This window comes from Macrobrachium rosenbergii, chromosome 4 (assembly GCF_040412425.1).
Source record: "Macrobrachium rosenbergii isolate ZJJX-2024 chromosome 4, ASM4041242v1, whole genome shotgun sequence".
Lineage (NCBI taxonomy): Eukaryota > Metazoa > Arthropoda > Malacostraca > Decapoda > Palaemonidae > Macrobrachium > Macrobrachium rosenbergii.
Genome location: NC_089744.1, coordinates 27,282,501 through 27,297,500, shown reverse-complemented (window position 1 = coordinate 27,297,500; position 15,000 = coordinate 27,282,501). Strand labels below are relative to the sequence as shown.

General features: G+C 36.0%; 1 protein-coding gene across 4 annotated transcripts in view; it reads left to right on the top strand.

Annotated features, from left to right (window-relative positions):
- Window positions 1-15,000, top strand: part of LOC136831458 (kin of IRRE-like protein 1) — a 407,220-nt gene that overhangs the window by 348,819 nt on the left and 43,401 nt on the right. For all 4 annotated transcript variants that reach the window (XM_067091965.1, XM_067091956.1, XM_067091939.1 and 1 more), the window contains exon 8: window positions 3,617-3,782. In XM_067091965.1, coding sequence (XP_066948066.1) covers window positions 3,617-3,782 — 166 coding nt within the window. The remainder of the gene's footprint in view (window positions 1-3,616; window positions 3,783-15,000) is intronic.

Genomic DNA, 15,000 nt, shown 5'->3' with positions numbered 1-15,000 from the left:
TAATGTCATTTAATTTCATAAACTCTCGAATGATATTTCAAGTCGAAAATCTATTTTTTTTATAAAAACTGTGAAGTGCTTAAAAAGTCTATTAAACTTTAATTTATTTACGAGTAGAGCTATTTCACTATTATTATTATTATTATTATTATTATTATTATTATTATTATTATTATTATTATTATTATTATTATTGTTGTTGTTGTTGTTGTTGTTGTTCAGGAGATAAACCCCTACCCATATAAAACAAGCCCACAGGGGCCATTGACTGAAAACTCAATCTTCAAAGAGTGTGGTGTTCATTTGAAAGAAGTAACAGAAGGCAGTGGGAAATACAGAAAGAAGAGATGAATTGTTACAAAAACGAAAAAATTTATGAATCAATAGATAAAATGTAAGTAAATTATTAGAATACAAGGAGAATTGTATTCGGGGAGCAATGCATTCCATCTTCGCTTGAACTTTAGACATTCCAGTTGCAAGGCATCCTCAGGGAGACTGTCCCACAGTCCAATATTTTATGCTGGGTTTCTTTGGTTTTATAAACCATTGAATTTTAAGTTGGTTGTCATGTGAGTGTTAAAACCTTTGAATCCCTTCTACTAAATGTACTGCAGGGGTCGAGTTGATGTGTGCCCATTCTTGTTTGATGATTTTATTCCACTGAATTATTTCTGAACAAAAAATCCAGCAATTGCACTAATTTTATTACAGAGAAAAAGGTATATACTTAGACAACATTACTAAGAAACGCGCAAGCAAGCTCACACAGACACACGCACACACATACACATACACTTCCAAACAGGCAAACACGGAGGCACACTCAACTCCACATATACACATGCACACATGCATCTCCGGCTTAATTCGAAGTCATGTGTAGGCAGGCGTTAGGACAGGGAAATTTCGCAAGCTGGCAAGGGCTTTTACCCTGAAAGCATCGTCAGGGCAGTCTAAATTAAAAGAGGAATCGGTGCACTAATCATTTAATTAAAATGAGAATGACCCCAGATGAGTCCGCCTCAAAAGGTTAAACTGTCATCCCAGAGGTTATGAAAAACCGGAATGTTCGAATTTGTGCAACGGCCTTTTTAAATTATTATGACATGTGAATTTTGCACGGTTATTTCCTCCTGTTTCAGCTTAGACAGTATGGTTCCCGGTCGCAATATTCGTTTAGACAAAAAAAATTTACATACACGAGCAGAGATAATCAAGTGCCCGTAATTCTTTTTTCTTGAGAAGAGATTAAGACACCTCAGTTTTGCACTTACACTTTCTTCCTAGATGTTGAGGTTTGAGGACCCTCTTTCATACCATCCTCTATCCAACCCCTTCTAAATCTTTCTCTCCTTAATAACATATCATCTTTATTCTTTCTCCGTGTAAGAACCTCCTCAAAACACTGCTCCATCCTTTTACTATGCTAACCTTTTCAACACTTCTTCACCACCTAAATTATTCATCTCCAGCTTTTACCTGTCATTTGCATTCAGCATCCATACTTCACTTTCATAAAGGAGAGCTGGCTCAACAGATAATGCTCCGCAAGCATCAACACAGCTGTTAAAGTTTATCACAAAGTTTTTGAATTCTAATTTGTTAGCTAATTTGCCATCAAATTCCTTGCAGGTCAGTTTAGGCAACTTAACAGCCATTACAGGCTTGCTCAGGCTAACATTGTTTTGATACCGTGTTTGTAAACTGTTGAATTGTTGGTCTAGCTCAGCTAATGTATCTAGAACTAGATCATGATAATCCACCTGTTGAGTTGTTTCACTTAATTTACCACTATCCAGTTTGGGGACAGCGAGTCATCGTTTTTCTCAGATATCTTTCAAACTAATTATTTGGTCGAAATGTTACTTTAACACAGTGTACAAGACACCTCCCGCTAATTTTTGGTAATATAGTGCATTGTCAAATGGTGTTAGTTAAGGCGTTTACTCTTGACTTTTAAAGGCAAAGTCGCATGAGTCAACAGGACTAATCTACGCAATCGAACGTCTGCTATCCCCCATAGGCAGGAAAGGGGAGGCGGAGATGGGGACGCTAGGAAAGTGGGTTGAGGGAGGGATAAGGGGGGGAAGGGAGAGGGAGGGATGGGATGGGGATAAAGGACGCTCGAATGCATAGTTTGTCGATGCTTGGCAACACCATGTAAGTCAAGAGCAAACGCCTAAACTAAAACATGTGACAATGCTCTGTATTACCAAAAATTAGTGGGAGGTGTCTTGTACACTGTGTCAAAGTACCATTTCGATCAAATAATTAGTTTGAAAGATATTTGAGAAAAATGATGACTCACGGTCCCTGCAATGCATAGTAGGATCATCTTCATCAACGTCATGACTTATGAATACATCGAAAATTTGTTCATCTACTACCTTAATCTTCTGAGGATATTTTTTAATTGGTTGACTGCGGCGCAAAGAGCTGATTTTCAATTCACCATCTGAAAGGGCACCAATTTTCCCCAAGGCAACAGTTATGCAGGACATAACCTCCAGCTTTTTTATAAGGGGAGTAAGAAGATCGGACAATGTAGCCATTTTTGACAAAATCTTACTTTCAAAAGGCATTATTAGAAGTTATGTGACACGTGAGAAACTCCATTTCATACAAAAATTAATATTTATGACAAAATTAACACTTACTGAGGGCAAAACAAACGTAACCTATACTACTGTAGACATGGAACTGATTGATTAGGCTAGGTTAGGCTAATTGAAATGTCGAATTCTGAAAGAATAACTATGCTAGGCTAACTGAAATGGTGGTGAATGTGAGAATTTGAAATTTACACGTCGCAAAACTACGAAAATCCTCACAGTGTCATACACATACCCTGCTATTCATCTTGCATCACCTACTCTGTGAATGAGTTGTTCTCTTGTTCTACCATCATATGAAATATTTGCTACTGTATACTTAGAATGAAAATACTGCTTCCATTCTCTCATCGTCCATAACATTCATTGCTCCACCTTCCTGGTTCCAAATTATCCTCTTAGACGTGCTCATGTTTAGACTGGTGGGCAGTAGGCCAGGAGGATTCCATATTCCTAGTTTGCACTTTTTAAACAATGGCGGTTGTGTTACCACATTCTTATGCATATATATAATAAATATATATATACGTTATATATATATATATATATATATATATATATATATATATATATATATATGTATATATATATATACTGTATATATATATGCACCACAATTCAACAACTTAGATACGATGGAACAACCAAGTGCCAACTCAGTAGAGTCGCTTGTATTAAAACCAGAATAAAACATAAAACTCTATTTAAGCTTTTCGACACATCACTGTGGAAACATTTTAAAAGGCTCTATAGAGCAGTAGAGAATAATCTCAAGTTCAAAATATGTTAATTTTCTAATAAGAAACAAAAATTAAAATAAGGTGAAAGTGATACGTCAAGAAAATGTGATTTTACGTGTTTTCACGCACCATATTGTTTAAGCAGCCAATTTTCTTGTCGGATACAATTTCGAAAGTAAATTTTTAGTATCGCTTTCGAAAATATATACCACAATAATGAATTTACAAACGATCTCAGTCATTCCTGTCTTGTCTTTCCAGACCATCCCTGACAGCGGCAAGACCGTGGTCCGCGGCAACAACGCCACCCTGCTTCTGGAGAGCATGACCTACGAACACCAGGGTCAGTACGTGTGCGTCGCCTCCAACACGATCAAGGGCGAACTCATCGAGGACACGAGTACCCCAGTCACCGTGGAAGTTGTGGGTGAGTGAAATGATGATCATGATGATGGTGAGGCTTTGGTCTTTCTTTTTTTCTTATCTTGACACTTTCACATTTCATATCTTCTTCATCTTTACTGTGTACGTTTTGCCACAGCCCAGTGGTTTGGTGGGAGTAACGTTAAAAATGGAATTTGACTGTCCTTCTGTCTTTTTGTGAAGTCTCTTCCCGTCAAGGTAAGCGGCTTTGGTGGTCAGTGCTTGGATGGGTGACCAGCAATAAATGATGGACGCAGATATATACAGTATATATATGTATATATATATGTGTGTGTATATACATACAAATGTTGAACCTGATCTGAGTTGCATATTAAGTAGAATACATGAAAAGTACACTGAAAAATTGTTTGGATTATATAGATTTATTTTGTACTATTATAGAAAATTACATAAATTTCATATATACTATCAGTCATTACAAAATCTGAGGCGTATTTTAGTCTGCATTGTTTTCTTTTACTTTTAAATTAATTATCCAAGAATCTGATTATTTCCATATACGCTTCTTCCTTGCACTGCAGATTCGGTGTGAATTTAATTAGGAAGCAAGTTCATGACCTTTCGTCTGACCTTTACAAGGTCACACAGTTCGTGACCTATCACGGCCGTGATCAAAGACCCATAGTTACCTTGCTTTTTTATGAATATATATAATTACCTGCCTTAACTACCACACTTTTAGCAGACACTGGCTAATTATGCAAAGTGATTTGACCATAATTACGGCATTTTTTTATCTTGTTCTAAGTTTTGTTGGTAGACTCTTTGCTGTTATTTATGAACGCATAATGATTGCCATACACACATCGCTAATGTTTTCAACAATCAAGCATTTTCTCATCTTACTAAGAAATTCTAATGCTCATAATCGTGTAGAAGTTACTTTGCCCCGAAGAAAAACTTTATCAATACAAAGAAAAACTAGATTTAAAAAACGCTGCTTTTGTAGCCCCTAGAAATCCTTCAAAAACAGAACTTGAGCGCCCTTAGTAAGTATGAGCCTATTCCTCTTCATCATCCCTTTACGAAAACTTTTTTCTAGATAACAGCTCTCATCGCCAACGCTCTCCTCTCTCCTCTCTTCGCACTGGAGAGTCTTCAACAAACTTTCTGATGGATTTATATAATGAATCGTTACAGCATTCCGCTCGTATTTTGTACGATTCACATTCAGCTCGTATTTTGTACGATTCATATTCAGCTCGCTTGTTATATGAATCATACTGAGCTCGTATTTTGTACGATTCATATTGAGCTCGTATGTTATGCGAATCATATTGAGCTCGTATTTTGTGCGAATGTTCTATGAATCATATTGAGCTCGTATTTTGTGCGATTCATATGCAGCTGGTATGTTATATGAATCATACTCAGCTCGTATTTTGTGCGATTCATAGTCAGCTCGTATGTTATATGAATCATATTGAGCTCGTATTTTGTGCGATTCATATTCAGCTCGTATGTTATATGAATCATATTGACCTCGTATTTTGTGCGATTCATATTCAGCTCTTATGTTATGTGAATCATATTCAGCTCGTATTTTGTGCGATTCATATTCAGCTGGTATGTTATATGAATCATATTGAGCTCGTATTTTGTGTGATTCATATTTAGCTCGTATGTTATATGAATCATACTGAGCTCGTATTTTGTGCGAGTCATATTCAGCTCTTATGTTATATGAATCATACTGTGCTCGTATTTTGTACGATTTATATTCAGCTCGTATGTTATATGAATCATATTGAGGTCGTAATTTGTAAGATTCAGATTCCGCTCGTAGTCTGTATGAATCATATTGAGCTCGTATTTTGTAGGATTCATATTCACCTCTTAGTTTGTATAAATCATATTGAGCTCGTATTTTGCACGATTCATATTCAGCTCGTATGTTATATTAATCATATTGAGCTCGTATTGATTCATATTCAGCTTGTTTATTTTGCATTTCATTTTCAGCTCGAATTTTTTAGGTTTCATATTCAGCTCGTAGTTTGTATGATTCATATTCAGTTCGTATTGTGTATGATTCACATTCAGCTCGTATTGTAAATGATTCATATTCAGCTCGTATTTTGTAAGAATCATATTCAACTCTTATTTTGCATATATCATATTTATAAAAAAAAAACACGCATTTGCATGGTTCATATGTCAGAGAAAATTGTTCCTTTTCATGTGAATAGAATTTCACATTTAGAAAACAACCGATACAGCACATGATATGTTTATGGATGATAAATTTATGGAATAGTAGGTGGAATGGAAATAACTGGCTATTTAATTGTGTTTACTAATAATGTCCTTTATTTGTTGCTGTTCCTCCTCAAATTTTCTTGGGAAAATATTGTTACTAGGAAGCATGAGCTTTTTACAGGCACATGCACCCCTCTCCTCGATACTGTTGCAAAATGGGACCGACCATTTCGGAGGAAATTTATTCAGTGGTTACATAGAGGCATAGACGACATAGACATGCGTAATCATGAATGATGAATATATACGCACACACGCACATACACACACACACACACACACACACACACACATATATATATATATATATATATATATATATATATATATATATATATATATATATATATATATATATATATATATATATATATATATATATATATATATTATATATATATATATATACTGTATATATATATATATATATATATATATATATATATATATATATATATATATATATATATATATATTGTATTTATTTATAAAATGTGTGAGTGTATACTAGTAAGAATAACAATTCGCTATCCCAGTATCCTCCGCACCCTTATCCTTCCCTCCTTTATCTGATAAGACAGACGACAGACAGTCAGGTCTTCTGTAGAAGCGCTCTCACCCCTGTTTCCAGGCACCAGTTCCAGATCTTTTGATTTATGGCCCCTGGGCGCGCGCGGGAGGAAATTCCATCTATTGGGAAGCACAAATCCAATTTCAATGTTGAAACGATGAATTACAACCCCCTGATTCCGAGCCGAGCGGAAATTTAGCACCTGGCAATTTACGCCTTCATTCTGGATTGGATTACCTGTGTGACATCTTTTGCCTTTTGCCTTCTGCTGACTCCGCTTCTTGTTGTGTGGCGTTTCTGCTACTTCTACACCTGCCACCACTTCGCCCTTCACGGCACTAGGAGGGATTGTTGCAACTCCTGATGTATATCAGTCATTATTACTATTATATTATTATTATTGTTATTATTATTAACCATATATCAAGATTTACACTCAAGTAAACGGTTCTTATTTTATTTCCATTATTATTTTACACTGTATCAATATTCACACCTAAGAGAAGAGGTCTTATTTTTTCATTATTATTATTATTATATTATCATTATTATTATTATTCACGCTGTTGTTATCTTTTATGTAAAGCTAATAACTATTAGATCACAGCAACTCATTTTTTATATTACCAAAATCTAAATATTATTGAATAGAAGAGTTCTCTGAGATTTGTATTAAAATCTTCCCAGGATGTGTGTTGTTGTGGAGAGGAACTTGAGGGAATTATAAGTAAGCGCCGTTATGAACCGTCCTCAGGAAAACAGTTTCAATAAACAGAATTAAAATGTTGTTGAAACATTTCCCTGATTCTTTTTCTTTTTAGATATGAAAGGACCACTTTGAAATATTTAGAACTGGGGAAGAAATTAGTGGGATCCATATCGAAAACATTTTCGAAATTCCAGAATCTCAGAACACTGCATTTGTAATTAAAGATGAGAGCCAGAAGTAGCTAATATAACGGGAAATTGTACAAGAAAAAAGTAACTGGATTAGGAAATGTAAAGGGTCGACGGCGCACTTTTGAAGAGACTCTTGCGGATTTGTAACATGTGCACAGCTGTAAAAGCCCTTTTCATTCATGTGTCCGTGGGTCTTTGAAGTTCTGATATGCATCACCAGTGTTGTTGTTTATTCAGATTCCTTATAATTCAACCTAGATTTTAACTTCAGTTTCTAGGAATTAATTCATTTTTTACTTGGAAATATTTCGTATCTTAGTTTAGGGAAGTTAAGTCACTTGCATATAACTTAGAAAAGATTATCAAAAACAAGCGGAAAATAGTTATCTGTAGGGTAATAAGAATTTAACTTATTCGGTTAGCCATGTATATCAATGTTAATGACGATGAGGACTCTTTATTCACGAATGTTCTCTCTCAATTTAGAGATAATTACATCCCTTACGGTGGATGTAATTACCATTTACTTCATTAATATCAACTATAACAAATTTTTCAAAATCATTTCTGAGTGAACATTTCGTTTCCCATAACTATAGAGTACATAACTAAGTAAAGTATTGTTAGAGGCCAACATGAACGTGAGCATAAAACAACAATGGTTATTTTATTACGTATTTTTGAGGGTAAACTAATACTTAAGCATGCTATCTATTAATTTTTTAGACTTGCGCTTATAGTTTAAAATACAGTATGGTTGTCAGACAGAGGAAAATGTTTGTAACATTATTATTTTATATAATAGGAATCTACAATTATATAAATAAATTGTATTTTTTGTAAAAGATAAAAACAAAGACTTTCGAACACCTGAACGGTATTCGAAAGTCTTTGTTTTATCTTTTATGAGTAATACAACTTATTTATATAATTGTGTATTTTTATTATACAACAGTTTTTCACGACAATTTGAAATTATTATTATTATTATTATTATTATTATTATTATTATTATTATTATTATTATTATTATTATTATTATTATTATTATTATTATTTATTGTCCAATATGGTTTTCCTCGTAGGTGACACTGAGTCTATTAACTACCAATTTTGTCACCACCCTCACCTCCCATTATTCTTCCCTCATAAGCCAGGACGCGTCGGAGCGTCGAAAGGCCGACCGAAGGAAAAATGAGGGAAGGGTTTGAGAAGCTGTCTATTAAAAGTTCTGGGGTGGCGGAGGAAACTTTCCTTTCGGTGTTTTTATTTTGACCCCGTTTTTGGACTTCCTCCTGCTGCTGGGCAACTCTCAATGAATCTCCTCCAAAGATTCCAGTGGAATTGCCTTCCACTCACTCACTCACTCTCTCCCTCGAGTGAGGCAAAGGAGCCCTGAAAACGCCACCGGGCCTTTTGGAGGGCGGGCGAGATTCCCCTAAGGCCGAGGGCAAGTTTGTGTGCCCCGAATTTTCTGTTGCCAACCTCTCTCTCTCTCTCTCTCTCTCTCTCTCTCTCTCTCTGGATTTGGGAGGGTTTCCACACTGTGGTGGTGTCATTAAAAGAATTGGGTTATAGTTTAACAAATTGGCTTTAGTCATATTCCATGGATTGTTTAAACGTTTGAAGGACCTTTTTGAGTTTAAGTGCAGACTTCTTACAATCAGTTTGATTGGAAACGCTTTCCTTATTTGCGTGTGTATGTGTGTGTGTGTGTTGAGGGAAGGGGGTTAGGGATTAGTAGCTATAATAACCGTTCCAAACGACTTCTATAATTTTTGTAAATCAGTGCCAGTCCTTCTTAGGTATAAATCTTTTTAAAATCCAACAAGACTTCCTTAAGCTTCAGTTCATTTTGATTGCTTAAATATTCCTATTATATTATTTCCTCATAAAGTCTTGATACAGTATCTTGAAACTATTGCTGTAGTCCACTAAAAAGAAATTAAAAGACTCTAGGCTGTAGTCCACTAAAAAGAAATTAAAAGACTCTAGCCGTATCAGTAAATTAATGTCTTCCTCAAAACCTCCGACGACTTTCCTTAGGTCTGATTTTATTTTTGCTTACGCGACATTTCTCTGGCCCATGAAGTTTAAATTATGAATATGACAAAGGATGCCTAACCTTTCATGAGGTTAAAGTTATATGCACATATATCAACGGAAGTGATATCCGTTTCATTGTAATTACATTTTCCCACTTTTGCTTCTCACAATATCTTTACCATTTTCTCCTTGTTTTACTAGAATCTCTCTCTCTCTCTCTCTCTCTCTCTCTCTCTCTCTCTCTCTCTCTCTCTCTCTCTCGTCTTTGGGGAGTAGTACCGGATCCCTATCGGCGGCGGCAAAAGTAATTGCATTTTTATCTGAGGAATTTTGATTGGACGCCAAAAGTCTTCACTGTTGCAACTTTTGATAAGAGAAACTTTTCTCTTTTTTTTTTAATATCGATAACTCATATTTCAGACTCTAGACTGGGAGTTCGATTCCACGTAATGGTGTCCGATCTCATATCAGTGTGTGTATGTGTGTTTTCCAGAGAGTATTTTGTTCTCCGTTTAGTGTTAGATCCCATCGAAAATCCCATATTTCCATTGTAAACGGGTGAGAAGACGACCCCCCGGGGACTACCTCTGATTTATTTAGCATCGCCATCTCTTGCCGGATTTTAAAACAACCCAGAATTACGGTGGAGGCGGGACTTCTCTTTTAATATTGACGTACGGTCGCATTTCATCGTGTTCTTGTTCGGTCCTTTCGCTGTAGAAGCGATGGCTGGTTATTTCGTACAAAGACGTGTTTATACCATAATTCTAAGTGAAGTTTACTGTGCGTTAAATTTACAGTACGTGAAATATACAGCACGCTCCAAGCGTTCCATTTTGAACATTTTATGGCATTTAAACCATTTATTTGTTTTTTGTTTGTTTTTTTGTGATGTTATGGCCCTGGAATTTAAAAGAAATGAACCCGCTCCGGGAAAAGATAAAACAGAAATAAAAAGAGATAAAATAAAAAAAGTCCTGACGTTATCTCCGAAAGTTAATAGTCCACCGGAATTTCATCCCACGAATCGGCCAAGTAATTTACGTTATCCTGAATTTATGAAATTAAGGACTGTAACAGATTTCCTTTACCCTTGTTTGGACAGATTTTCACGGTCGAGAGCACAAAACTGATAAAGAAATAGAGAAAGTCTGTCGGAAATCAAGAGTTGTTTTTCTATTACAAGCTGAGAAGATTTTGTGACTCCTTGGGCTGTACCTTGTTCGCTGGCCATGTTTGTACAAATTTACTTTGTTCGCTGGCCATGTTTGTACAAATTTACTTTGTTCGCTGGCCATGTTTGTACACATTTACTTTGTTTGCTAACCAAGTTTGTACAATTTTACTTAATTTGTTATCCATTTTTGTACAAATTACTTTATCACTAACCACTTTTGTACATATTACTTTTATCTCGAACCACATTTGATCACTAACTGCGTTTACATAATTTAACTTTATTCGCTAACCGTGTTTGTACACTTTTACTTTCTTCGCTAACCATGTTTGTACACTTTTACTTTCTTTACTAACCATGTTTATACAAATTTACTTTATTTGCCAACAAAGTTTGTACAAATTTACTTTATTGCTAATATGTTTGTACTGATTTACTTTATTCACTTACAGTGTTTGCACACATTGACTTTATTTGCTAAGTGTGATTATACAAATTACGTTATTTGCGAACCATGTTTGTACAAATTTACTTTATTTGCTAACCACGTTTATACAAATTTACTTTATTCGGTAACCAAGTTTGTACAATATACTTTACTTGCTAACCATGTTTGTACAAATTTACTTTATTTGCTAGCCATGTTTGTACAATTTACTTTATTTGTTAGAAATGTTTGTACAAATTTACTTTATTTGCTAGAAATGCTTGTACTAATTTACTTCATTTGCTAGCCATGTTTGTACAAATTTACTTTATTTGCTAGCCATGTTTGTACAAATTTACTTTATTTGCTAGCCATGTTTGTACAAATTTACTTTATTTGCTAGCCATGTTTGTACAAATTTACTTTATTTGCCAGCCATGTTTGTACAGATTTAATTTATTTGCTAATCGCATATATAGAAAGTTACTTTATTCACTGTCCATGTTTGTACAAATTACTTTATTCACTAACCATGTTTGTAAACCTTTACTTTCTTCGCTAATCATGTTTACACAAATTTGCTTTAATTGCTAACCATGTTTGTACAGATTGACTTTATTCGCTAACATGTCTGTACAAATTTACTTTATTCGCCAATTGTGTTTGTACAGAGTTACCTTATTCACTAACCATATTTGTACGAATTCCTTTATTCACCAACCATGTTTGTACAAATTGTCTTTATTCGCTTAGCATGTTTGTAAAAATTCATCTGTAAGGTCTTTTGACTTAGAGAGCGTTATTCACACAGGAGTAGGCAAAATCGCGCCCCCCAACATTGAAATGTGAATCGCGAAGAATTCTGACGGCCTAAATACTGCTTCATCCACGCCATTCATACAGATATTTTTCCACTTGTCGATGTCCGCAGACCTAAATATTTCCCGATATTGCCTCAGAGTTGAAATTTTAACTTTAGACTGCAAGGGGTCCGCCATATCGTATCTGTTTCAGATTTTATGGAAAATGTGAAGGAGCCTGCGGTGATCTCTCAGTCTTATGCGTTGAGATTTTCATGTTTCGTTCAGATATGTAATAATAAACTTGATTTATTATTTTCATTTAAATCGTTTAGTTATCTGCTATGCTTTTGGGATATTCCCCTAGCGTTTCAGCATCTCTTGGAAGTATGTTAAATAGGGATATGGGAATATTTCGTAATTATAATTATGTAACTAGCAATGTTAGTTACAACAGAACATTTGCAACGACATTAATAATAATAATAATAATAATAATAATAATAATAATAATAATAATAATAATAATAATGCCTTATTCTGGATTCCTTTCCAACGCTGCAGTAAAGCAGTCACACTAATGGCTCCCTCGTTGAAATCTACTAACTCAAGCGGTTCATCTAATACAAAACGTAACTCAATAAAACTTTTTTCCTTTTCCCCGCCGGTTTAAGTAATGCTCTCTCTCTCTCTCTCTCTCTCTCTCTCTCTCTCTCTCTCTCTCTCTCTCTCTCTCTCTCTCTCCATGGCCGAAACGCGGCCCATAAACCACGAGAACTGTACATGTTTTTAAAGAGCGCTTGTCTGATGTAGCTCGTATATCGACGCGGAGCTGTTTGAAATGCAAGCTTTATCCTCCATTCTCCTGTTATATTATCCCTTTGGTGAGGCGCTTCAATTGGGAATGTGAATACAGATCTAGTGTTCATATATATATCCTGTGAGGCAACGCGTATCGGCGGAGATCTGATTTTATCTGAGGAGGATGAAATTCACTTCTTTTGTTTGCGATTGCTCTGCGCTGCTTACCCCAGCAGACTATGGTCGTTCGTGTGGTAAATTTAACGCGGCGCTGCTTCGCACACTCATGAATATCGTTCCTTTTTTAAAGGTTAGTTTCTTTTTTTTATTATTTTACATTTAAGGACCAAGAGCGCTGCGAACAAACCGGAAGGTTTCACCAGCTAATCGTGAGATGTGTTTTCCTGTAATATTCCAGAGCCCTAAGTGACGAAAGCTTAGCACGAATAATAAGCAACTATAAAACTCCTGAAGACTTTATCCTTTACAGTCTGTAAACAATATCAGTCTCACACAGCAAGATCTGTGATTTCTATGGAAAACAACCATGGCCCTCCCGAAATGTGGTCCATTCTTTGGCTTCACGGCAATAATGAAAAAATGCAAAAAAAGACTTCCAGACTTGAAGAATCTATTCTTATGTTAATAATATATTGAAAAAATTGAATACAGTGCCCTTGTAGCCTTCTTGTTGATATTACATAAATGTTAATTCAAGACTACTGGTTGTCATACTGGGAAATACTGACATTTAACGTGATTCAGTGGCAGAAACCGCTTTGGATCGTTATAGACAAAGCTCTGACGTTGTTTGGCATCACAGATATAGTATTTGAAACCATCCAGTATGCCAATCACATGGCAAGGTCTTTTTCCGCCTGGTACCACATATACCGAAGCAATCAAACCTTTCGTACACAGTCCTCCCCCTCCACACCCGCCTTCCTCCCAAAGTGGTATAATTCACCCTTAAGGGAACGTCTGGACCTGTATCTTGAAAACTTTGCAACGAGGAACTATTTCGCCTTCTCATGGCCATATACGTAACCGTACAAATCTTCCCTCGTTTTTCTCATAGCTTATGAGGGACGCGGTCGCCAGTTGTGCGTGGGAGGGCGGGGACGTTGGCTGGGGGGACGTAGAGTAATTCGGACTAAAGTTTATCTCATATTTTATCTCAAGTTTGGACTGAGCCAGTTGGTCCTTAATTGTTAGGATTATGTCCAGATCCTAATATATAGCAGCAAGACGCGTAGCCATTAATCTCTCCTGATGCTCGCCATGGAAACACTTGACCGAGATGCTACCGGATATGAGAGGAAGGCGATATTACGGAGTCTGGGAAATTCCACTCCCGAATCTGAACCCTGGCAGATATGGTTACATACGAACACAGTTACGTATTGATACAGTTACACATTCCTCGTCTGTTTAAACCTCGAATTGTTATTGAAATCTTATCATTATTTTGATTACATGAGTGGAACCCATTATTAACTAAAGAGTTTTCATCGCGTTGACTTCTGTTATAATGTTAATTTATCTGATTTTTAACTATTAGTATATTAGAAGCATTACGACAAAGCTGGTGAATTCTACCACCTAGCGTATCAAAATTTTAATGGTATCGTTTACTCAGCCACTTAATTCTCATATCAGCGCAATAAATGGGCCTACCTGATGGAGAAGTGTTATCATACAGCTGGATAGATTTTGGGGCAGCTTCCGTAATCTCAGTCGTACATCAGATGACTGGCCCAAATACAGAACGTTCGCTTAAGCCAAGTTTCAAGAGCAGCTCAAAGTGCTCTTGATTTATGTCCTGGTCGTTTCAAGCAGTTTGTATCAATAAAAAAAAAGTGGGGGAGGGGGATTTAGGAAGTGAATGCTACTGTAAGAAAATACTTCACAACATTCTTTAATTTTCATTAGCGTCTGTAAAGTTCCGTAATCTCGTGAACATTGCTTACCCGTATCCATGAGATGTTGTGAAACGTCCACGGAAGTGGCAGTTAAATCTCTCTCTCTCTCTCTCTCTCTCTCTCTCTCTCTCTCTCTCTCTCTCTCTCACACACACACACACACACACACACACACACACACACACACACACACACACACACACACACACACAATGCCCTCCAACGCTTTGTTAGCCATTAGAAAGACTTAAAAGCTCGCTCTCTCTCTCTCTCTCTCTCTCTCTCTCTCTCTCTC